Below are 20228 nucleotides of genomic sequence, written 5' to 3'. Positions count from 1 at the left end.
TTTGTCACACTCCGGTGTGACCAAGAAACAGGTCCAAGGATTGGGTTATTCTGAAAGGAAATTTTTCTCTCTCACAATACTAGAACCAGGGGGCATGCATTGAAAATGCTTGGGGGGGGGGGGATTAGGACTAATAAAAGGAAACATTTCTTCATGCAACGGGCGATTGGTGTTTGGAATATGCTGCCACAGGAGGTGGTGATGGCCACTAACCTGGATAGCTTTGAAAGGGGCTTGGACAGATTTATGATGGAGAAGTCGATATATGGCTACCAATCTTGATCCTGCTTGATTTGAGATTGCAAATGCCTTAGCAGACCAGGTGCTCAGGAACAGCAGCAGCAGAAGGCCATTGCTTTCACATCCTGCAGGTGAGCTCCCAAAGGCACCTGGTGGGCCACTGTGAGTAGAAGTGCTGGACTAGATGGACTCTGGTCTGATCCAGCAGGCTTTTTCTTACATTCTTATGAGTAGACTGAGTTGAGGGCTGTATGGGAAACATATGGAGTTTGACCATTCCCCAGTGGCATTCCCAAGTGCTCCACTCGGGCAGGGTGGGGAAATGGTATGTGGAACTTGTGGGTCACTTTTGGAAGGGAGATCTGGCACTTCCGGAAACAGATCTCCCGGGATCTCCCTTCCCTATGCCTGGAGATGGAATTTGAACCAATTTCTTTTGATGGATTCCCCTTGGATGTTGACCTTCACAGACCTGGAAGCAGATCTCTGTGCACTGGGTCTCCTCACTTTCTCCCAGCCTCAGTTTCCCACCCGTAAGTTGAGAATTCATGTTTCCTTTACACAAAACTGTGCTTTAAACTGTGGCTCCAAAGGAGAATAGAATGCTTCTTTGAAACCTCTGTATTCTAAGGTCATGAATATTCCTTACCTGGAAAGAACTTCTGAAATAGGTGGCTCTTACTTTCCAAGTAAAGGTGGTTAGGGTCGGAGTCTCTTGATTTTTTTTTTTAAAAAAGGCTTTATTTGTTTGTTTGTTGCACATACGATGTCTCACATGCACTGAAAGAGGCAAACTTGGGGAAGGGTTTGTGAGTGGCTGGCAGCTGCAGAGGTGTTGGGGATAGAATGGTTAAGGGGGCTTGCGTCTGGTTTCCGGCAAAGATGCTAGGATAAATCTATTAGCAGAGTTTAAATATCCAGCTGGCCGTTTCCAGGGGCTCATTCTCAGTTTGTGGAGTGATATATTTATTCATTAGTAAGTGTTGACATAAGGTAGCAAAAACTGTGTAAACAGAAAAGCCGCAGGACTTGAACGGTTTGAAAGGGGGAAAGTTCTCTGTATTAGCCAATAGGAAGTGATTAATGGGGCCAGTCGGAAATCTAAAAGAAAAGGCAAGGGTTACTTACCTCCAAGGCCGTTTGGCAGTCGAACTCTGAATATTGTAGCACGTGGAGAGACAAAAATACCCCATAAGTCTGTCATTGCAGGTGGTTGACTCCTGTTATCATTTCCTGTTTAATGAAGGCCATTGTGAGGGGAGAAAGAGAGAGAGAGAGAGAGAATTCAGTGTCTGCTTATGGTTAAAATTGCTGTGAAGTTCCATTTCCCTAAATCTTGAAAGGGTGTTGCTGAGTATTGTCAGCCTGATGAGCAAGACCCTATGAGAAATAAGTTCTGATAGTTTCCTGGGCTTTCTTAGCTGGGGCTGCCGTAGAGTTAAGCAAGTTTTTGGAGTCACACAGAATTCTTCGTCAGGCCAGAGGAGGAGGTAGGTGTTTCTCAACTGTGGGAGCAGAATTGCTATAATAGTGTCGGTGTTTGTCTAGCAAGTATAATAGAAAATACTTTCTTGCAGAGTTTGGGTTGGATGACGAAGCTGAGGTTTTGGACCCTTGTTATATAACCGTGGTGGCGAACCTTTGGCACTCCAGATGTTATGGACTACAATTCCCATCAGCCCCTGCCAGCATGCTGGCAGGGGCTGATGGGAATTGTAGTCCATAACATCTGGAGTGCCAAAGGTTCGCCACCACGGTTTTATAATCTAGCTTTAATTTTTTTAACGAAATGTTTTGAACTGACATATAGGGAGACATTTTAGAACTGTGTTTTGGAGGCCCAGAGAAGGGGAAAAAACTTCCAGCTTCCTTCAGTTTTTTAAAAAATATATTTTTGATTTAAAAACCTGTGTTATCGGCATTCTTTTCACATTTGGGGGAGTCGGCCGCCCCAAAGAGTGAATGTCACAGACTAAATACAGGTCTGTCAGCTTAGTATCCATGGGCGTGGTTTACATCTAGACGTCTGATGGTTGCAAATTTTGCTGCCTTTAACTCCTCCTGGGTAAAGGACCTGTTTGACAGGTCAGATTTCTCCTGCCTTGGCTACTGGGCAAATCCAGGACCCTATATGTATATTACATCAGGCGAAGGAATAAACTCTGCCAGCACTTGTCATGAGAGAAGCTGGATTTAAGAATCTTCTTTTTTAAGAAGAAAGGAGGATGCCATGTCTTCTGATACTTGGGGCAGTGCCACTGAAAACACCTTTGTTCTCTTTTAGGCCTCTTCCGCACATGCAGAATAATCCACTTTCAATGCACTTTGCACCTGGATTTTACTGTGCGGAATAACAAAATCCACTTTCAAACAGTTGTGAAAGCGGATTGGAAGTTCATCATTCTGCATGTGCGGAAGGGGCCCATGGGTCAGCACGTTAAATTAGAACAGTGTCATTGTGGTTTCCAACTTAGTTCTTGAGCAGTTTTTGGAGGACTTTCCAGCTGTTAAATGTGGAATACTTATATCATAGGTGTCAAACTCGTGGCCCTCCAGATGTTATGGACTACAGTTCCCATCATCCTCTGCCAGCATGATGCTGGCAGGGGATGATGGGAACTGTAGTCCATAACATCTGGAGGGCCGCGAGTTTGACACCTGTGACTTATATCAATGGATATTGTGTCTCTGATGTTGCATTTGGGTTTCCTTTAGCTAGTAACAAGTATTGTAAACCTGCTGTTTCATGTTTTCCGTATTGTGTAGCCGTGGAGTATTGGTTTTTGCTCCTGATATTTCACCCACATCTGTGGCTGGCATCTTCAGAGGAATGTCCTCTGAAGCGAGATGTGTTTCTGTGGCTGTGCCACGTGGAGAAATACATCTCACTGTGACACGCTTCTGAAGACGTCAGCCATAGATGCGGGTGAAGTTTAGGAGCAAAAACTATAACAGCCCATGGCTGCCCGGCCTGGAAAACCCACAACAACCAGTTGATTCAGGCTGCGAAAGCCTTCAACAGATCAAATATTGTAAAGTTTTGTGATCTAGGACTCGATGTCCATGCCTTAAGTTGTATAGATCCTTCTCACATTGGGTGAGGTTGATAGAAATACTATTTGATGTAGCTTTAGGTCCATCTGTTTTCTAGGTGCCTAAAATTTGGAATTGATGCTCATTTGGAAATCTGCCTTGCTTTCCACAGAATTTGACTTGGGAATTGTGTTTTCAGCATCAACAGATGTAATGGAAATGAACTGGTTTCGTGGGAGACTTACCTTCACACCAACCTGATAAGATAAACAGATCACTAGCCCCTTATCTTAATAACTTAGTTTCCCCACTACAGTGACATGCCTTCTCATTAGCCAGAAAGAACACATTACCTTATGTTATCCTCCAGGAAAGATTCACCAGTATCCCATCTAAAGATAGGCTCTGTCCTTGTTCCTTGAAGGAGATAGAAACTGTTCATTCAGCATGTGCTTTTGCGTGGTTGCTTTTATGCAAACATTTGGGAAATTTTAATTCATCCTTTCACAAACTCATGTAGCACTTTATCTGACAAGAGAATTGTGACCCATTTTTTCAGTGGATTTTAACCCATTTGTTACTAAGACAGTCACTAGATTTCTCTCCTTAACTATAAGATTGAGAGATCAACAGTGTAAACCAAGCAGATTTTAAAGCCTTGTGTTTAATTCTTGCATGCCAATAAAGGTTAAGGGTAAAGGTAATATACAGATGTATACTATTAAGGCAGTTTTACAGAGAGATTATAGAAGGTGTGACTGCCGCTTAGCAAAGATAAGTTTAGGTTTTGAGTTCTTTCATGTTTGAAGGGTGCAGGATATTATAGGGAAGATTGGGGTGAATGTGAGTTCTGAATTTCCTTTGTGAATTATACAGGTAAACCGCACAGGTAACTTCATTCTCATACTCATGTGTTTCCTCCCTCACACACTTGATTGCTCTCTCTGTCAGATTGGTAGTGGCTGAACGTGTGAACTGATTCCAAGGAGAAACATTCCCTTTGAGACAATGTGTAAATTCTCTGTGTTTTGAGGTCTGTAATGGGCTGTTTGCGGAAGCTAAGTCTATCAAACGACACAGTGTGATACCAGCCTTTGCAAGGCAAAACTGTGTCAAGAATTCAAGGCTGTGGTACATAATAGTATCTGTACGGTGTGTATGTATAAAAATATAATGTATGCATATGAGAGAGAGTGCGCGTGCGCCTGATTTTGCCTCGCCAAGGAAATGGTCTGGCATTGCGTGTGCTGCACATTTCTTGCATATGAATTATACCTGCAGTGGAACTACTGGAGTAGATGAATGAGGTCCTTATAAACATTCCTTCGCTTTCTGCAGCTTTCGAAGAACAGAACCAAAGCTATTTCAAAAAACTGTGTGATTCCAACTGCAGAAGTAGTTCCGGATGGGCCCTAGTGTCCCACTGAGATGAACGCCGAGTCACTTTTAAAAAAATAGTGTACTATAAGGGATTGTTCCCTGACCTGATTGGCCAAGGTGAGCTTGATGTTGTCAGATCTTGGAAGTTGAGTAGAATAGGCTCTGGTCAGTTCTTGGATGAGAGACCACCAAGGAAGACCAGGGTCGTGACTCAAGAGGCAGGCAATGGCAAACCATCTCTGCTCATGTCTTACCTTGAAAATCCCATGAGGCCAGAGGTCAGCTGTAATTTGGCACTATCTGGAATTGGTAGATGTTCACCAGAGGCGTGTATAACCTAGTTGTTTCTTGATTGCCATATTGGTGTAAGAAAAGTGCTGTAGAATGGTATAATGTCTGTTAGTCATTCATTTCCTACCCTTCTCCCAGTGAACAATGTATTTTTATGGGGGGGGGGAGATCATCTTGTTTTTACATAATAATGACCCTGTAAGAGTAGGATTATTATATAGTATGGCGAACCTTGAGTATTCTCAGAGATATTATGTGAACTTCAATTTCCCATCAGCTACCGCCAGCATGGGCCACTGGCCATGCCATAGGCTGATGGGAATTGTAGTCCATAACATCTGCAGTGCCAAAGGTTCGCCACCACTGGGCTATGTGGTAGTGACTGGCCAAAAGCCCATCTGGCCAAGCAAGGGGTTGATCGTGACTTTCCTTGATTCTTGAGAGGGAAAGCCACAAATTTGGGGGGGGGGGGAGAAACGGGTGGTAGAAAAGGGTATGAAGCAACAGGTATACCATTTCAACATGGGGTGGGAAATTCATGAGTGTGGTATGTCTAGGCCGGGGCCATTGGGATCAAATATGGCGGCTCCGTTTGATCCCAAAATTGTCCAGCATATGGAAAAAGTAGGTGTCGAAAAGAAAAAGTTCCAATTGTTGTGGCATGCCGGTGATCTGTGTGTTGGGATTTGTGTGTGTAGGATACAGTCTGTCATTCGAACTGCCTGAAATGAATACAGTTCAAATTCAAGTTTACTGTGTCCGTGAAAAGGCTGTTGGGAATCTTAAGGAATTTCTCATTTGAAATTAGGCGAAGATGCAAAGTGGAACCTGTCTAGTTAAAAACAGTTCTCATCTCCCCCCCCCCCTTTTTTTTAAAGCAAACTATTTCCTTAGAACATAGAAAACAGTGTAGATTTAGAAAGTATATAGTATGCGGCATTTCATAAGTAACTCAGTTTCCTGTCTGCTCTATTGTTTCCAGTTTGATTAAGTGTATCCTGTTAAACTGTATATTCCTGTTCAGGGTTATACTTGACTCTGATAAAATGAGATTACGCCGTCTCATACGCACACATACATGTGTTCTTTTCCTATCTTTTCAAGAATGAGTTCTTGAAAAACAGCTTCGAGGGGCGGGTGGGTGGAGAGGAGGGCAACTCTGTGTGTATGTTTGCGTTCCCATCCATGTTTTCCTGTGTTGGGAACCGCTTACCCAAATTTCGTATCCCCGAAGGCGAAGTTGACGCTCTGCCAGCAGGTGAAGGTCAGCCGCGGAGTCAGTTTGGCTTTTGATTTCCTTTCCTTCTGCCCTGGACTTTTAACGGGGTTAGATTTTTGTTTCAAGATCCTGGCTCCAGTTTACGCCGCATTCTGTCCTCTTCTGAAAACCGATTCCGTTAATAGCGTGGGAGTTTGTGGGTTCGAGGAGCTCTTGGGAATTTTAACTTTTATGCATTGTTTAGTTCTGGTGCCGAACGCGCTGCTGTCTAGAGGGCAAAACAAACCCGGCTCCAAGTTGTGTTTGTCAAGAACTTTGGAAAAGTCTTACACAAACACTTCAGTATTGTGCCTTAATTTGCCTTTACATTGTGTAATATGTCGTTTTAAAGAATGTCCCCTGCTGTTAGAGTTCTTATTTGGGGTCTCAGTCTTCATTCTAGCTGCATTCATGGGTAAAGCCAGGGAATGCTGATCTGGGCCTTAGAATTTTCCTAAACCTCAGATTAATTACGAAACTTGGCAGCAGAAGTGTACATATTCTGGGTTGGGCGCTGGACGCCACCAGAAGTCACCACGCTCCTCCCTTCCTCTAAGCCAGTGGTGGCGAACCTTTGGCACTCCAGATGTTATGGACTACAATTCCCATCAGCCCCTGCCAGCATGGCCATGCTGGCAGGGGCTGATGGGAATTGTAGTCCATAACATCTGGAGTGCCAAAGGTTCGCCACCACGGCTCTAAACTGCTCACGAAAGGGTAGCTGGTTCTCCCCACACTCCCATTTTCTCCTCACGACAGCCTTGCGAGGTGCACTGAGCAATGGCAACTGGCACAGCGAGCTCGACAGGAAAGGCGCAGATTCAAATCCATGCCATTCCTTCTCTGCAGGCCTGTGGAGAAACTTAACTTTTGTGCTCCTCAGAGTGAGCTGAAGACAGGCGTTCCGAAGGGGAAAATGGCAGGCAAATTTGATTTTTAGGTAGGTGTAAGTTAAGTGGGGTCAGCTCCTATTAGTATTTGGATAGGAGGCTGGTGGAGAAGTCCAGGGTTCCTGTGCAGAGGCAGGTAATGACAAACCACCTCTGTTCACCTGCCCTGACCAGAATGGCCTAGCCTAGCCCAACAGCGTCAGATCTCAGAAGCAAACTACTGTGTTTGAAAGCCTCCAAAGAAGTTCAGGCTCACTCTGCAGAGTCAGGCATGGCAAACTACCTCTGCTTGTCTCTACCCTGGAAAATCCCGTGAGGGGCTGTCATAAGTTGGCTGCTAAAGGATGGCAAAGAAGTGTTTTGTTTTAAAAATATTCTTACACCACAGGCATTTGTTGTAAACAATGTCTGCATCAGTCTGGTACACTAATACTATGACAAGATGGTTCTTATGCATATTCAGTGTTCCGTATTCAGCGGCCCGTCATAGCCAAATCAGTGGCTTAGCTATTCTCGGAATGGGCTTTGGACTCACATCGTTCCTACCACCTTCTCTCCTTCCTCCCTGCGTGCCATTTTGCTTCCAGATTGTCAGAAGTGCCACAGTGTCTAACCCAGAAAAACTTCAATTACTGAAAATCATAGTTTTCTTTACACCGGGTTTCTTTGTTGTAAAACCCTGGCAGCAGTGGAAAGTGGGTATGCGTTATAGGGGAAAGAATGGTAAGCATTAGGCAGAAATGTGGTTGGGTCCCTACTAAATGATACAGAAATGGGATTTTTTAAAGAAGAAATGATATTGGAATGCTTCTTTGGCAGTCTGCAACCTATCCTTCCATCTCAGTCTGTATTTTCCACTCAGTTCTAGAGAGCCATAACCCAGACTCCCTTTTTGATCTACAGCTTAGGTGTCAAACTCGCGGCCCTCCAGATGTTATGGACTACAGTTCCCATCATCCCCTGCCAGCTGGCAGGGGATGATGGAAACTGTAGTCCATAACATCTGGAGGGCCGTGAGTTTGACACCTCTGATCTACATCATTGGGATGGCAACCTGGATTTTGGCAAGCAGTGACTAGCAAAAACTGAAAACCAACTTGTCAAAGAAAGGGGGTGAGGGGGAGAGAGAGTAAGAGAGAGAGAGAGAGAGAGAGAGAGAGAGAAGATTCTAGCCAGCCTGTAATCTTGTGCTCACTGACAAATGTGATTAAGTGAACCTAGACATGGGTGATGAGTTAGGGTGGATGTATCGTGAAGAATTACGCTGTCTCTGTGCAGACAGTTAGTAATAACTTCCTGGTAAACGCCGTGGAATGTGCTTCGTTTGTCTGGAGACATTGTTTGCAGCGAGCTGCTTTGTTTTTGCATTTTAAAGAGTGGCACAACGTTCTTCTTTCTTAATTCGTTTCCCTTTTTTTTTCTGTTTCAGCAAGTTTTCCAGACTCTGTGCCTTCCTCCACTGAGACAGGGGGAACAAATTATCTGGCCCCTGCGGGGCTGTCAGGTAAGGAACAGGGTTTTGTTCGTACTTGCATCATTATACGTTTTAAATACAGTTTGTAAGAGCAGCTCGGATCCTGCAGAATCGCACAACATTGCAAAGCGAGTATCTCTGGTACAGCTTTAATGGAGCCCTACATTGGCAAGGAAACCTGCTATTGACTAGTAGGGTAGGATTTGGACAATAGTTACATCCTTTTCTTTAAAGTTGCATTTGCCAGGTTGCCAGAACCAAGGGGAACTCAGGTTAGATATAAGGCCTTTTTCCACATGCGCAGCTTGCCACAGATTTTCCCAGTGGTCAAACCTTGTGACTTGGATACAGAAATCATTCTGCGAAATCATTCTGCGCATGCCCTTTCCCCTGTCGTTTTGAGGTGTTCTTTCCCCTTGTCGTTTTAGTTGTTTTTATTCTGTGTGCTACCGCTGCAAACATATTCTTGATGGTGGTTAGATATCGTCAGTGACGCGGAACAATCCTCCCCTCCCCCTTTTTTGTGCAGGCGCTCTAGTGTCACTGCGCAGTTACATTTTGAAGTGGTAATTCAAAAATGTATCCACTTCCATATCTACTATTGAGAATTGCTAATCCATATGTAAACCAAAACAACTCCTGGACCATTACCTGAAAAAAAACAGAAAGAAGTGGCCCACCCCCCACAAAGAACCACATTTTCAGCCAAATTTGATGGGCAGTTACGTTTCATAATCATTCTCTGCCCTAAAATTACATTTGTTGTTTGATATGAAATTGACAGAGCTGATCCAATTGACCATGCTCATTTGTCTCTCTGCCTGAACATTAAGATTGGAAGTTCTGTCTGAAATTGACGAAACTGAGTCAGTTGACCATGCTGGTTTGTAGGTCTTCCTGAACCTTAACATTGCAAATTCTATTGTGAAATTGATGAAGCTGATCCAATCAACCATGCTAGTTTGTATCTCAATGTTACATCTGTAGTTTGATGTGGCAAAGAGAAAAAAAATTAAAACGCCTTTTGAAAATGGAGGGGCAAGAGAAAATGCCTGAAGGGGAGGTTGGGCGATGTCACAGAGTGTCGAGAAGGGCCAGATAATTTAGTGGGACGCAGAAATATAAACCGTTTCGTTTCAACATGAACACATGCTTGAGGAGAGCAGGCTGGGAAACAGACTGGAAAAACCACCTTGGTTTAAAGTGCTCAGGAAAACAGTGGAAACCTGAAGGGAAAATGTTCCTGGAACCAAATGAAGAAAAAAACGTGTGACATGAAAGGGAAAAAAGCAGCATTTGGTGGCAAGCTACAAACACATAAATAAGTCAGTTTCATTTCTGCTGCTTGACCAATGCAAAAATCATGCTAAGGAAGGGGAAAAAAAGGTAGTTTCATCGAAGTTGACGCTGAACTGTGAGAGCAGGAAGAAATAGCCGGGTCTGGTAGACGCCAGCGTCAGATCTGTAGGCATTGGCCCTTTGCAGGGCTGGAAAATTATTTCATATTCATAAGTGGCTCGTTGCCCGGCGTTGACCTAGTTTTGGTAACTACCACATAGTTGGATTTTGCTAATGTAGCTGAGGAGCTCTACAGACATAACACTTTTGAGCTGGTACGTGTGTCAGCTGTCTCTCTCCCAGCCCCCCAATTTTGTGGGAGAATAGTTTTGTTTGGTTCTGTGATGTGGCAGAACTATTCTATGTAGCAACATAGAAGAGTTAGGAGAAGCTGGGGCATCTTTCACCTCTGCTCCCTTTCTGATTTAGCGAGCCCCATATCCATCTACCACGGTGGAGACACAGTTGTGATGCTAGAGCAGGGGCAGTCGACGTAGGGTGCTCCAGATGTTCGTGGACTACAATTCCCATGCTGGCAGGGGCTGATGGGAATTGTAGTCCACGAACATCTGGAGCACCCTAGGTAGGCCCACCCCTGTGCTAGAGGAAGGCTGCTGACTCGCTGGCAGTTAGCTGACTCGCTGGCAGTTAGCTGAGGGCACCGTCTTGATCGTGATTTATGCTTTGAGAGCTAAATTATATACTGTCCACTGCATGGGTGTGCTACAGCTAGCAAGCTCTATGCGCGTCTGCGTGTGTGTTTTTCCAGGGTTGCAAGTTCAGGCTGGTTTTGAGCGCCAGAGAGGGGGTGCAAAACATTTCGTCGGCTCACAGTTTCACCCAGGGAGGGACGCCTTGTTCCCCCAGACCCTCTTCTACTCCCTGACCTGTTTATAATTTTCCCGGCTGCAGTCTCGGTCACAGTTGCGACGCAAAATCAAAGTCAGTCGGACTGACTACGAGCGTGAACATCTGAGAAAGGCCTCTTCTGCTAAGTGTAGACCCTTGGCGTTTCTCGTTCATGCCAAGAAAATACTTGTCTAGACTTGTGTACCATGGGAAGGTAGTTTTTTTTTCTCCCTTCGCCACGGAGTCCTTGCTTGATTTATGCTTTGTGGGATGATTGTACTGAGTTCATTGCCCTATGACTGGAACGTCCAAAACATGTAGGCTCTCTTCCTCTCTATCTTCTGGTTTGCGCCTGTGCAGTTCTCCAGGAATTGCATTCAGCCTGGCTGTACTTAAGTGAGTCTTGTTTGCTTTCCTTTTAGAGTAACTTATACAGGCCTGTGTTATTCGAGAGGGGAGGATACTGTTTGCTCAGCGCTCCTAATGAGAATTAATCAAATGAGCAGAAGGGAGAAAGGGAAGCAGAGAAAGGGACCTTGGCGGTTGGGTGTTGTTTAATTTTCAAGCTGGCTTTAAATTTTGTCTCATAGCTCAGAAAGGAGCTGGTTTCCATAAAGGTTCATATTGTTCCATTCAGCCCCCGAATTCACCTTAAAGTAGATACCCCCCCTCCCGCATGTCTTCAGAGTTTTTAACTTTGCTGCACCAGAATTTGGGGTTGGGAGGGAGTCTCTTAAAAGTCCCTGTCTGCTCGTGTGTTTTTGCATCGTCATGTAACAGTAGATTTTAATGAGAAGTGGATGGGAGAGAGCTTTGCCCACAATGCATACATCATTAAAGGAAAGGAGCATTTGTTTTGAATTTGGCCTGGCTTGCTAATAATTCTCTGTTGGGCACCGAGAAGTTGAGCCTCTTAAAAATCTTCCCAACAGGACAGTCTGAAGGGGAGTATCTTTAAAAGCCCCGCTTTGTTTCACTGGGAGAGATCTGAGCACATATTTGGCTTTTCTGTTGAAATCCTCGAGACTGGAAGTGGTTTAGGATTGGTTGGGATGGTTCAGAGGGGTTTGTAGACCTTCTAGCCTTTTCTTCTCTCGGTGCACTTGGAGTTTTAGGTAGTTAGATGGTGCATTTGAGCAATGAATGAATCTATTATCTGGTTGCTGTTTCTTCCGGGAGAAGTTGCAGAAACTTATCTAACTTATAATGGGGGAACAACATTCCCTTTTAAAAAAATGGCTGAGTTAAAAGGAAACCAGCCTTTTTGCTTTCTCCTAAGGAAAACATGGATTGAGCTTAAAAATCATTGCTCTGGCACCTTTTTAGATATGGAAATCTATCTGTATGTCTCAGCAAAAAGCAGTCTCATCTTCACATTGCTGTTCTCATAGGATAGAATTCTTGTTTCTTGGGCTGTTGTTAGATATCCTTCTTGGCAGTTTTTAGTTCAGTAGAATAAAAAGGTTTCCCTAGCTTTAATTTTTTCCAATAACTGTCTGATGGCACATCTGTGCAACAATTCCCCGAGGGTGGGGCCTGTGGCAGGAGCTTTAGCAGGCCCTTTGGTGCGAAAACCCGGCTCTCCTGTACTGAAGACTTTCTGAAGCGGGGCAGAGCACGGTTATTGACTGACTTAAATCATTTGTACTCCGCCGTTCTCCCCACCGGAAACGCGAAATGGGTTACATCTTTCTCCTCTCCTCCATTTTATCCCCACAACAGCCCTGCGAGGTAGGCTAGAGTGAGAGAGCGGCAGAACAGGTATTTTTGAACCTGGAGTTCCCGTTCCTAGCCTGATATTCCAACCATTACTCCAGGCTGGCTCTTGCCGGTCTCTGTTCGAGACTGGTCTGTTTCTGACTGTCGCCACCCAGCCAGTTAAGACGGGGAAATGAGAATTTCTTAGGAAGCTGAGGCAGTTTGGTGGAATGTAGATCAAGGGAGGCACGAGGAGGCAATTGCTAGCCAACTCTCCCAGGGGTTTTGCAGCCTCTCCTTCTAATTTAAAAAGGCGTTTGTCTGCAAAACGGGGCATTCTTGAAACCCTGAGAAAAAGACCCCGTTCCGCGCATGCACCGGGATTTATGTATGCACAACTTTGCCGAAGGTTGCAGAGAGGCCTGGTGTTTTCTTTAAAGGGGATGCCTTTTACAGCTACAAATACTGTTTCGTTCTCCCTTCATGTGGCCAAAAGTACTCTCCTTGATGAATGGCGGAGGTGTGGGGGGAACGTTGCCGAGAGGATGTGGGAGGCAGGCCGGTATGCGATGATGAGAGTAACGGGGGGGGGGGGATGGGGGGGAAGAGAGAGAGACGAGGCCCAAGTGTTTCCCCCTCGAAAACAACCAATCTGAGTCTCTCTTTCACTTGCTGTGTTTGCTGTTTTCCTTCCTGGATTTGGCCGAAGTGCAGCGGTTCCAGTTAATGAATGAAGCTCAGTTCTGGGTGGGAGGATGGCTGGAGCCAGTGACTTGATTCTTTTGGCAGGGGAAGAAAAAGAGCAAGGGGGGGGGGAGAGGCGGGGTGAGCAAAATATAAAGGAGCTGAATGTGAAAACTTAATCCCCATGGGGGTCCTCACAAAGGAACCAGTTCCACCAGGGATGACCTTTAATTCACTTGGCAGTGCCCCCCTTCCGTGTTGCACGAGGGAGGGGGGGGAAGGCAGGCGGGGTGAAATGGAAGGCCTTCGATGGAGGGGTGTGGGGGAAGAAACCTGGACCGACGGGCCAAGTTGTCTTGCTGGGATCTAGTTTAACTCTCGTTTTCCAAAGGGGAGGTCTTCCCGAAGGCTAAACGGGGTGGAGGGGGCAATCTCAAAGCAGAGGGGAAAAAGGAAGGGAGTGGAAATCAGTTTTGGTCTCCGGTCAAGCTGCATCTCTTAACTCTTTTCTCTTACGGTAAACCCACCCTCTCAAACCCTCCCCCCACTCCCATATTGTGGACCCCAGAATAATTTGCGGGGTAGATCGCTAGTGTTGGAAGTTGTCCCAATCTGGAGCGCTCGGTTTCGCCTCAAGAATCCTGCCTGGGTTCAAATGTGACAGCCCCACACAGAGAGATTAAATGCAGATCCCAACCTGAACATGCTTTCAAAGTTACTCTGAAATCAGGGGATATAAGCAGTGGAATTACCACACGGGATCGTACCGTGCGACAGAACAATTTGCCCAAGGCTATGCATAGCTGGATTGGATTTTGGACCGAGGCCCAGTCCATTAGCAGGACTGTTCGGGCCCTCGTTGGAAGGCAGGCTCCTCTTGGAAGATGTTTTGATCCAGCTGCTTCTGAGAACCTAGCAGAGAGGATATTTTCACATTTTCTGGCAGCCACGCCGACTGCCCTCCCAGGCTAGATGGACACTGTCCGCCTCCTCCTTTCTCCGACACTCCCACGGACAAGACAGCGTCCAAGTGCCAATAAGAAATGCCTCGTAGTCTGCTTGCTGTGTGTTTTATTTGTGCTAATTACTGTTTTTTTAAAGAGCCAGAGAGACTCAGTGGCTGCAAGCAGAGGAACGTAGGAACAACAGACCTGCATTAAGTGCCAAGTTCTCCATTTGAATTTTCGTCAGCATCTTCTGCTTGTAACAAGAGTGTTTAGCTGTTGGTTGTGCAGGAACATATTTTTCATAAAAACTACGTATGCATCATCATCATCATCATCATCATCATCATCATCATCATCAATAATAATAATAATAATAATAATAATAATAATAATAATAATAATAATAATAATAATAATAATAATAATAATAATAATAATAATAAAACAACCGCCCTCCCCGGAGGGCTCAGGGCGGTGAACAAAACAAATAGATAGAGCACAAAATAAAATCAATACTATCGAGATTTAAATAAATCATTAAATAGTGGCTCTATATATGTTAAAACCAACCCCATTAAAATGCAGCGTCCTAGTATCAGATATACCGATGGCGTCCTACTAATAAATCCCCTGAGAAAGAAAGGGGTACCTGGGTATCTACTGTGAGTTGTATGAGAAAGAAAGTTAGAGGTAAATTGGGGAAGACAGGCAAAAGATGACCATGACTTGTTTCCTAGGCAATGCCCACAGCGGCTTACATCCAGTTCTTCCTCACAACAACCCCATGAGGTAGGCTAGACTGAGAATGTGTCGCTGACCCAAGCTTACTCAGCTAACTTCCATGACAGAGTAGGGATTTGAGCCTGGGTCTCCCAGATGCCACACTAGAAGTCATTAGTTGGGTAATGCAATCCACAGCCCTTTGCAGGCAGGGATGGGGCCATTTCAGTGCCACCCAAAAGACACCAGTGTTCGGGGAGACAAAACTGGGGTGGAAGCTGACTGGCAGAGCCGGGGTGGGTGGGTGGGGGACAGGAAGTCTGACATGTCACTCTTCACCTCATCTGGCCGTTGTGGAGGGCCCGGGCAGGTAAATCCACTGGCGCAAGTCTCACACCACCTCCAGATGTCACTTTAAGAACATAAGAACTTAAGAACTAGCCTGCTGGATCAGACCAGAGTCCATCTAGTCCAGCACTCTGCTACTCGCAGTGGCCCACCAGGTGCCATTGGGAGCTCACATGCAGGAGGTGAAAGCAATGGCCCCTTTGCCGTTGCCCCCACTTTGATTTGGGCCGTAAGTTCCATGGGAGCCCCACCCAAATCATGCAGTGAACAGGGTGACGTTGCAAAGCCGTCTGGATCTGGTATGTAGTGATGTTACTTGAGACAAAGGAGGGCAGTTGAGGATGAGGGTAAGTGAGGGCAGTATATATTAATGTTAACATTTTTTAAAGGAGTTCTGAAACGGGTGTTTCTCCTGCAGAAATCTAATTTTGTCTCAGTTCAAGAATCATCTCCTATGTTTAATCCCAAGCTAGCACTTCAAGGCGTATCTCGTTGACTGAATGCTTTTAATCCTGCTTCAGCGTATGTTTTGCTACAAGAACAGCTCTGAAGGGAAAGTTGGCTACCATTTTATTACGAAATAGCAAACAGGACTGGAATGCTTCGGCATGCCTTTTGATCCCTCCTGGTATCTGTGTCAGCTCGGAGAGGTGATTTTTTTTTTTAAAAGAGTGTCTTTTTTCCCCCACAATTTATTCACAATTCAGTATTTTTAATTGCAATCAGCATCGGTTTCTTTGAACAACTAGTGAAGCTTTGCAAAACAAAACAAAACAACCCTTTATTCAGAGATCTCTCCGGACTATCAGTGCAACAAAGAGAAGGTTGCTGCAGAAATCTTAATAGAAATGTGCTTATATGTTAAGCTTGTGCTTGACTTTAAATGGCTTGTCTCGAAAACCCCGGGTCTTTCTGCAAAGGGACAAGGTTATCAGGGGTTAACGGTAAGATGACAGCAGTGTGGAGTCTTTGAAGTAAAGCAGGCCGCCTGCCTGGCGAGCCAAGAGTATTGAAACTTCCCTCACACATCATCTGACCAGAGCAGTGTGTAGCCAAGCCAACCGAGTGAAAAGACACTGGCTCTTGGCAGGCGCTCCGATGTAGTTCTTGGCTTCTGACACTTCATTCTAGCTTCTATCTCCCTCTCTCTCTCTTATTTCCTTCCATAGGAAGGAGGAATCTACAAAATGGGGGTTTGGGGGCAGGTGGCATTTTGGAGATAGTCCTGGATCTGTTTTTGAGTAGAGCTTAAACTACAGGCCGAGCAGATCGGAGAAACGCAGAAACACCCCAGCCAGAGGAACAGAGATTTGCATCCTGCAATCCAGCTATGTAAAAATAATTTTTAAAAAAGAACTAGATTCAAATCCGGCAGCTCCTGAGAGACCAGCAAGATATTTGGGGCATAAACTTTCAAGGGTCAAAACTCATTTCCTGTAACAAAGAGAGCTGTGGTTTTCAAAAGCTTGTTCCTCAAAAATCAATATGGTCACTCAAGTGCCACTGGACCTGAGTCTATCTCTTGCAGACCTGAGACTATCTCTTGTAGACTTGATACTAGCTCTTGGAGATTGGCAAGGCTATTCTACTGGACCTATCTTTAATTTAAAAAGTTTATTATAAGAGTTGTCCATTTATCCAAGGCCCCTTCTGCACACACAAAATAATGCGTTTTCAAACCACTTTCACAACTGTTTGCAAGTGGATTTTGCTATTCCGCACAACTTCAAAGAGCACTGAAAAGCAGTTTGAAAGTGCATTATTCTGCATGTGCGGAATGAGCCCAAGTTAGGGGTGTGTGTGCAAAAAAAGCGTGATTACATTTTCCATGATACCTTGTGTTGCTTTCTTTTTTAAATCAGTGGATCCACACTGACTCGTCTTGGTTTTTGATCCCGATTAAATTATAGGTGACATTTCAAAAAGTACCACTGTTCAAACTGTTGCCTTGTTGGTCCTGATCCAGAAAAAGCTCATAGTGACTAAGTCTGTTGAAACTAATGGAGGGAGTTAGTCACAGCTAACTCAAGTATCATTGCTTTTGACTAATTTCAGCTGGGTGGCAGCCATTAAGAAATTTGTGGCGTTTGTGTACGTACGTCGGTTGAAAACAGAGCCTTTATCTGAAACAGCTGCTGCTTTTAAAGAATTCTTGCAGTTTTGCGAGTGTTCACATCTAATAGTATTTTGCTTTCTTTCACGGCTCCCCCTTTCCTTTGAAAGCTTTGCATTTGACAAGAATGTTTTAATCTTTGTATGACTACTGGCTAATGGTTTCCCCATTCTTGGAATCTCAAACAGTACACAGAGGCATGCTTTAACAGTCTGGTCTAATCTCCTAATGGTGTGAGTTGGACTTTATTTATGTATCTGCCTGCTAAATAAAAGGTCCCCAAAGGAAGGGGTGAGGGTTTCGTCATGTGGGGTGGTTTACTTCTACATATAAAGGGTTGGCCTGATAGGTAACGACCGTTAGTTTGTGTTCTGAAACCTGGCTAAGATGGTAGTGGGGATTCGACCGGGGAGGTCGTCCCTCAAACCTGGTTAGTTTGTGTTCTGAAACCTGGCTAAGACGGTAGTGGGGATTCGACCTATATGTAGGTGCAGTTGCACCAAACAGCTATCAAAGTTTGCATGAAAGGTCTAGAACAGGGGTAGGGACCCTTTAACACTCAAAGAGCCATTTGGACCCGTTTTCCAGGGGGAAAGAAAACACTTGGAGCCGCAAATAATTTTTGACATTTAAAATAACGATAACACTATATATATAGGGTTTTTTTTACCTTTTACTCCGCTCATTCTGAGAAGCACATGGATGCGCCTGCCCTGCTGCCTGCAGGGCGGGCAAGGATGAAGTCGCCGGCTGCCGGGAAAGCGCCTGCCCCGCTCCAACGGGGCGGGCGAGAGGGGAAGCCCGGTGCGCGGCCCAGCCGACCGTGGGCAGTTGGTGCGCCCGCCCAGCAAGAATGGGGCCGGCGGCTCGGCTCGTGGAGCCACAGTGCAAGGGCAGAAGAACCGCATGCGGCTCTCGAAATATTTCAGTCTCTGTACCTGTGCAATTGCCTCTTTGTGTGTGATTTTTATTACAAGTGCTCCCACCCCACCTGGGAATAGTGAAAATGCTTGAATAGTGATGGTAGGATATGTTTTTCTCCCTCCCGCCATTGCTGAAAGTTTTTTGTGTGTATCAGTTCGGATGAAGTTCATCAAAGTCAAGTTGTATATTTATCTCTTTCATAGCAGTCAACCTTCACCGGAAAAGCTTCATAAGCAGATGTTGTTCAGAGTTTGCAGCCACCTTTTCATAGTTTAATTGGGGATGCAGCAATTTATATGTATTTCATATCTCTCATATGGGGATGACGCTGCCTGTAGTGACATAAAAAGTCCTCAGATGCATCCTCAGTTAAAAATACTAGGGCAGGGGTCTGCAACCTGCGGCTCTCCAGATGTTCATGGACTACAATTGGCCATGCTGGCTCTCCAGATGTTCGTGGACTACAATTGGCCATGCTGGCAGGGGCTAATGGGATTTGTAGTCCATGAACATCTGGAGAGCCGCAGGTTGCAGACTCCTGTACGAGGAGATGGGTCAGCAATGAATAACATCCAGTTTTTGACTGGCAATTAGAATGGGGAGAGATTTGTGCATGTCAAAGCTAGAATCATTCTCCTTTGGGTAGGAGCAGATTAGGCCGAAAAAAGTGATTGCGGGTTGACTCTCTCAGAATCTCACACACTGAAAATCTTGCTGATCTCTAAGGTGCTACTGGATTTGAACCCAAGCTTCTCCCTCGAGAATCTGTGTTTTTGATACTGTTTGTGCTTTGCGGGAGGAGAGGAGCGTGTTTCCTGCGTAGTTCCTCTAGCAAGTGAAGACTGTTTCCACGTAGGTAGGCTGTGGGTTATACCCTAGGCCAGGGGTCTTCAAACTATGGCCCTCCAGATGTTCATGGACTACAATTCCCATCAGCCCCTGCCAGCATGGCCAAGTGGTAGGGCTCATGGGAATTGTAGTCTATGAACATCTGGAGGGCCGTAGTTTGAAGACCCCTGTGACCTGGGCCATCATGGTTCCTTTGAGGGACAGGCAGTCCAGGTTAAGTGTCTGAACTTGGCTTTGCATCCTGCATAAATGTCATTTCAGTGTCCTGGACTTCTAAAATTTCTAAAACTATTACCCCGTTATGCCCCCTGCCCTGCCCATGATAGCAGATGCTAATGACTCAACCATGTGGTAAGGATGAACTTGTGAAAGGGTTGAAATTCAATTCTAGACAGGAGCTGACCTTGACATATTCTTGGGAAGCCCTGCACTTTCATCACACTTCCTGTGATCTGCTCCATCCAAAATTATTTCAGACCAGAATTTCTGAAATGCAGACATTCCTTTTTCTGCTCCTTTCAGCTCCATTAAATAGGACTGGGGCCCCCAGTGTTCTTGGCATCAGAACCAGGGACCTTTTCCCTCTGTATTTTCTGGCATTGTATATCACAGAAAGGGAGAGCGTTTTCTATTTCTCTCAGTAAATGGGCAGATATATGTGGAATGCGGGGCTCTCGACTATTTCAAGCGTTTCTCCATATTGGTGTTCTTATGTTACGCTTTTGTACAAAATTAGAACAAGACTGTTTCAGGGATTACTCTGTAGGATTGACCATGTAGGCCTCAGACGCGTTACACTGTGCAAATCTAGCAACCATAATCCAAGATGCACACAAAATAGAAGGGGAATTGGCCCAAGGTGGTTGTAACCAGAGGTGGGATCCAGCAGGTTCTCACAGGCTCCCGAGAGTAGGTTACTAATTATCTGTGTGTGCCGAGAGGGGGTTACTAATGGGTGATTTTGCCACGTGATTTTCGCCTTAGTTATGCCCCTCCTCTCAGCAGTAGCGCGCAGAACTTGAAGCAGTCTAGCAGGAGGTGCACCAGCGTGCGTGGCAGCCTGTGCCTGCGTGCATTCGTTTCCCGCCCAAGGATTGGCGCAGCGGCTGAGTCCTTGCCACAGCCCCACCCAGGAATGCCCCGCCCCCGGAATGTCCGGCCACCCCCCCCCCCAGTCGTGCCCTGCCAGCCC

The 20228-nt window shown here is 45.4% G+C and overlaps 1 protein-coding gene across 1 annotated transcript in view; it reads left to right on the top strand.

The window, feature by feature from the left end:
• The window catches only part of SMAD7 (SMAD family member 7), a 52955-nt gene that overhangs the window by 6089 nt on the left and 26638 nt on the right, over positions 1-20228 (top strand). The window contains exon 3 of the mRNA XM_048503915.1: positions 8522-8596. Within this exon, the coding sequence (XP_048359872.1) occupies positions 8522-8596 (75 nt within the window). The remainder of the gene's footprint in view (positions 1-8521; positions 8597-20228) is intronic.

Source organism: Sphaerodactylus townsendi, linkage group LG07 (assembly GCF_021028975.2).
Source record: "Sphaerodactylus townsendi isolate TG3544 linkage group LG07, MPM_Stown_v2.3, whole genome shotgun sequence".
Classification (NCBI taxonomy): domain Eukaryota; kingdom Metazoa; phylum Chordata; class Lepidosauria; order Squamata; family Sphaerodactylidae; genus Sphaerodactylus; species Sphaerodactylus townsendi.
The sequence above is the reverse complement of the archived record's forward strand: the minus strand, read 5'-3'. Positions and strand labels throughout refer to the sequence as shown.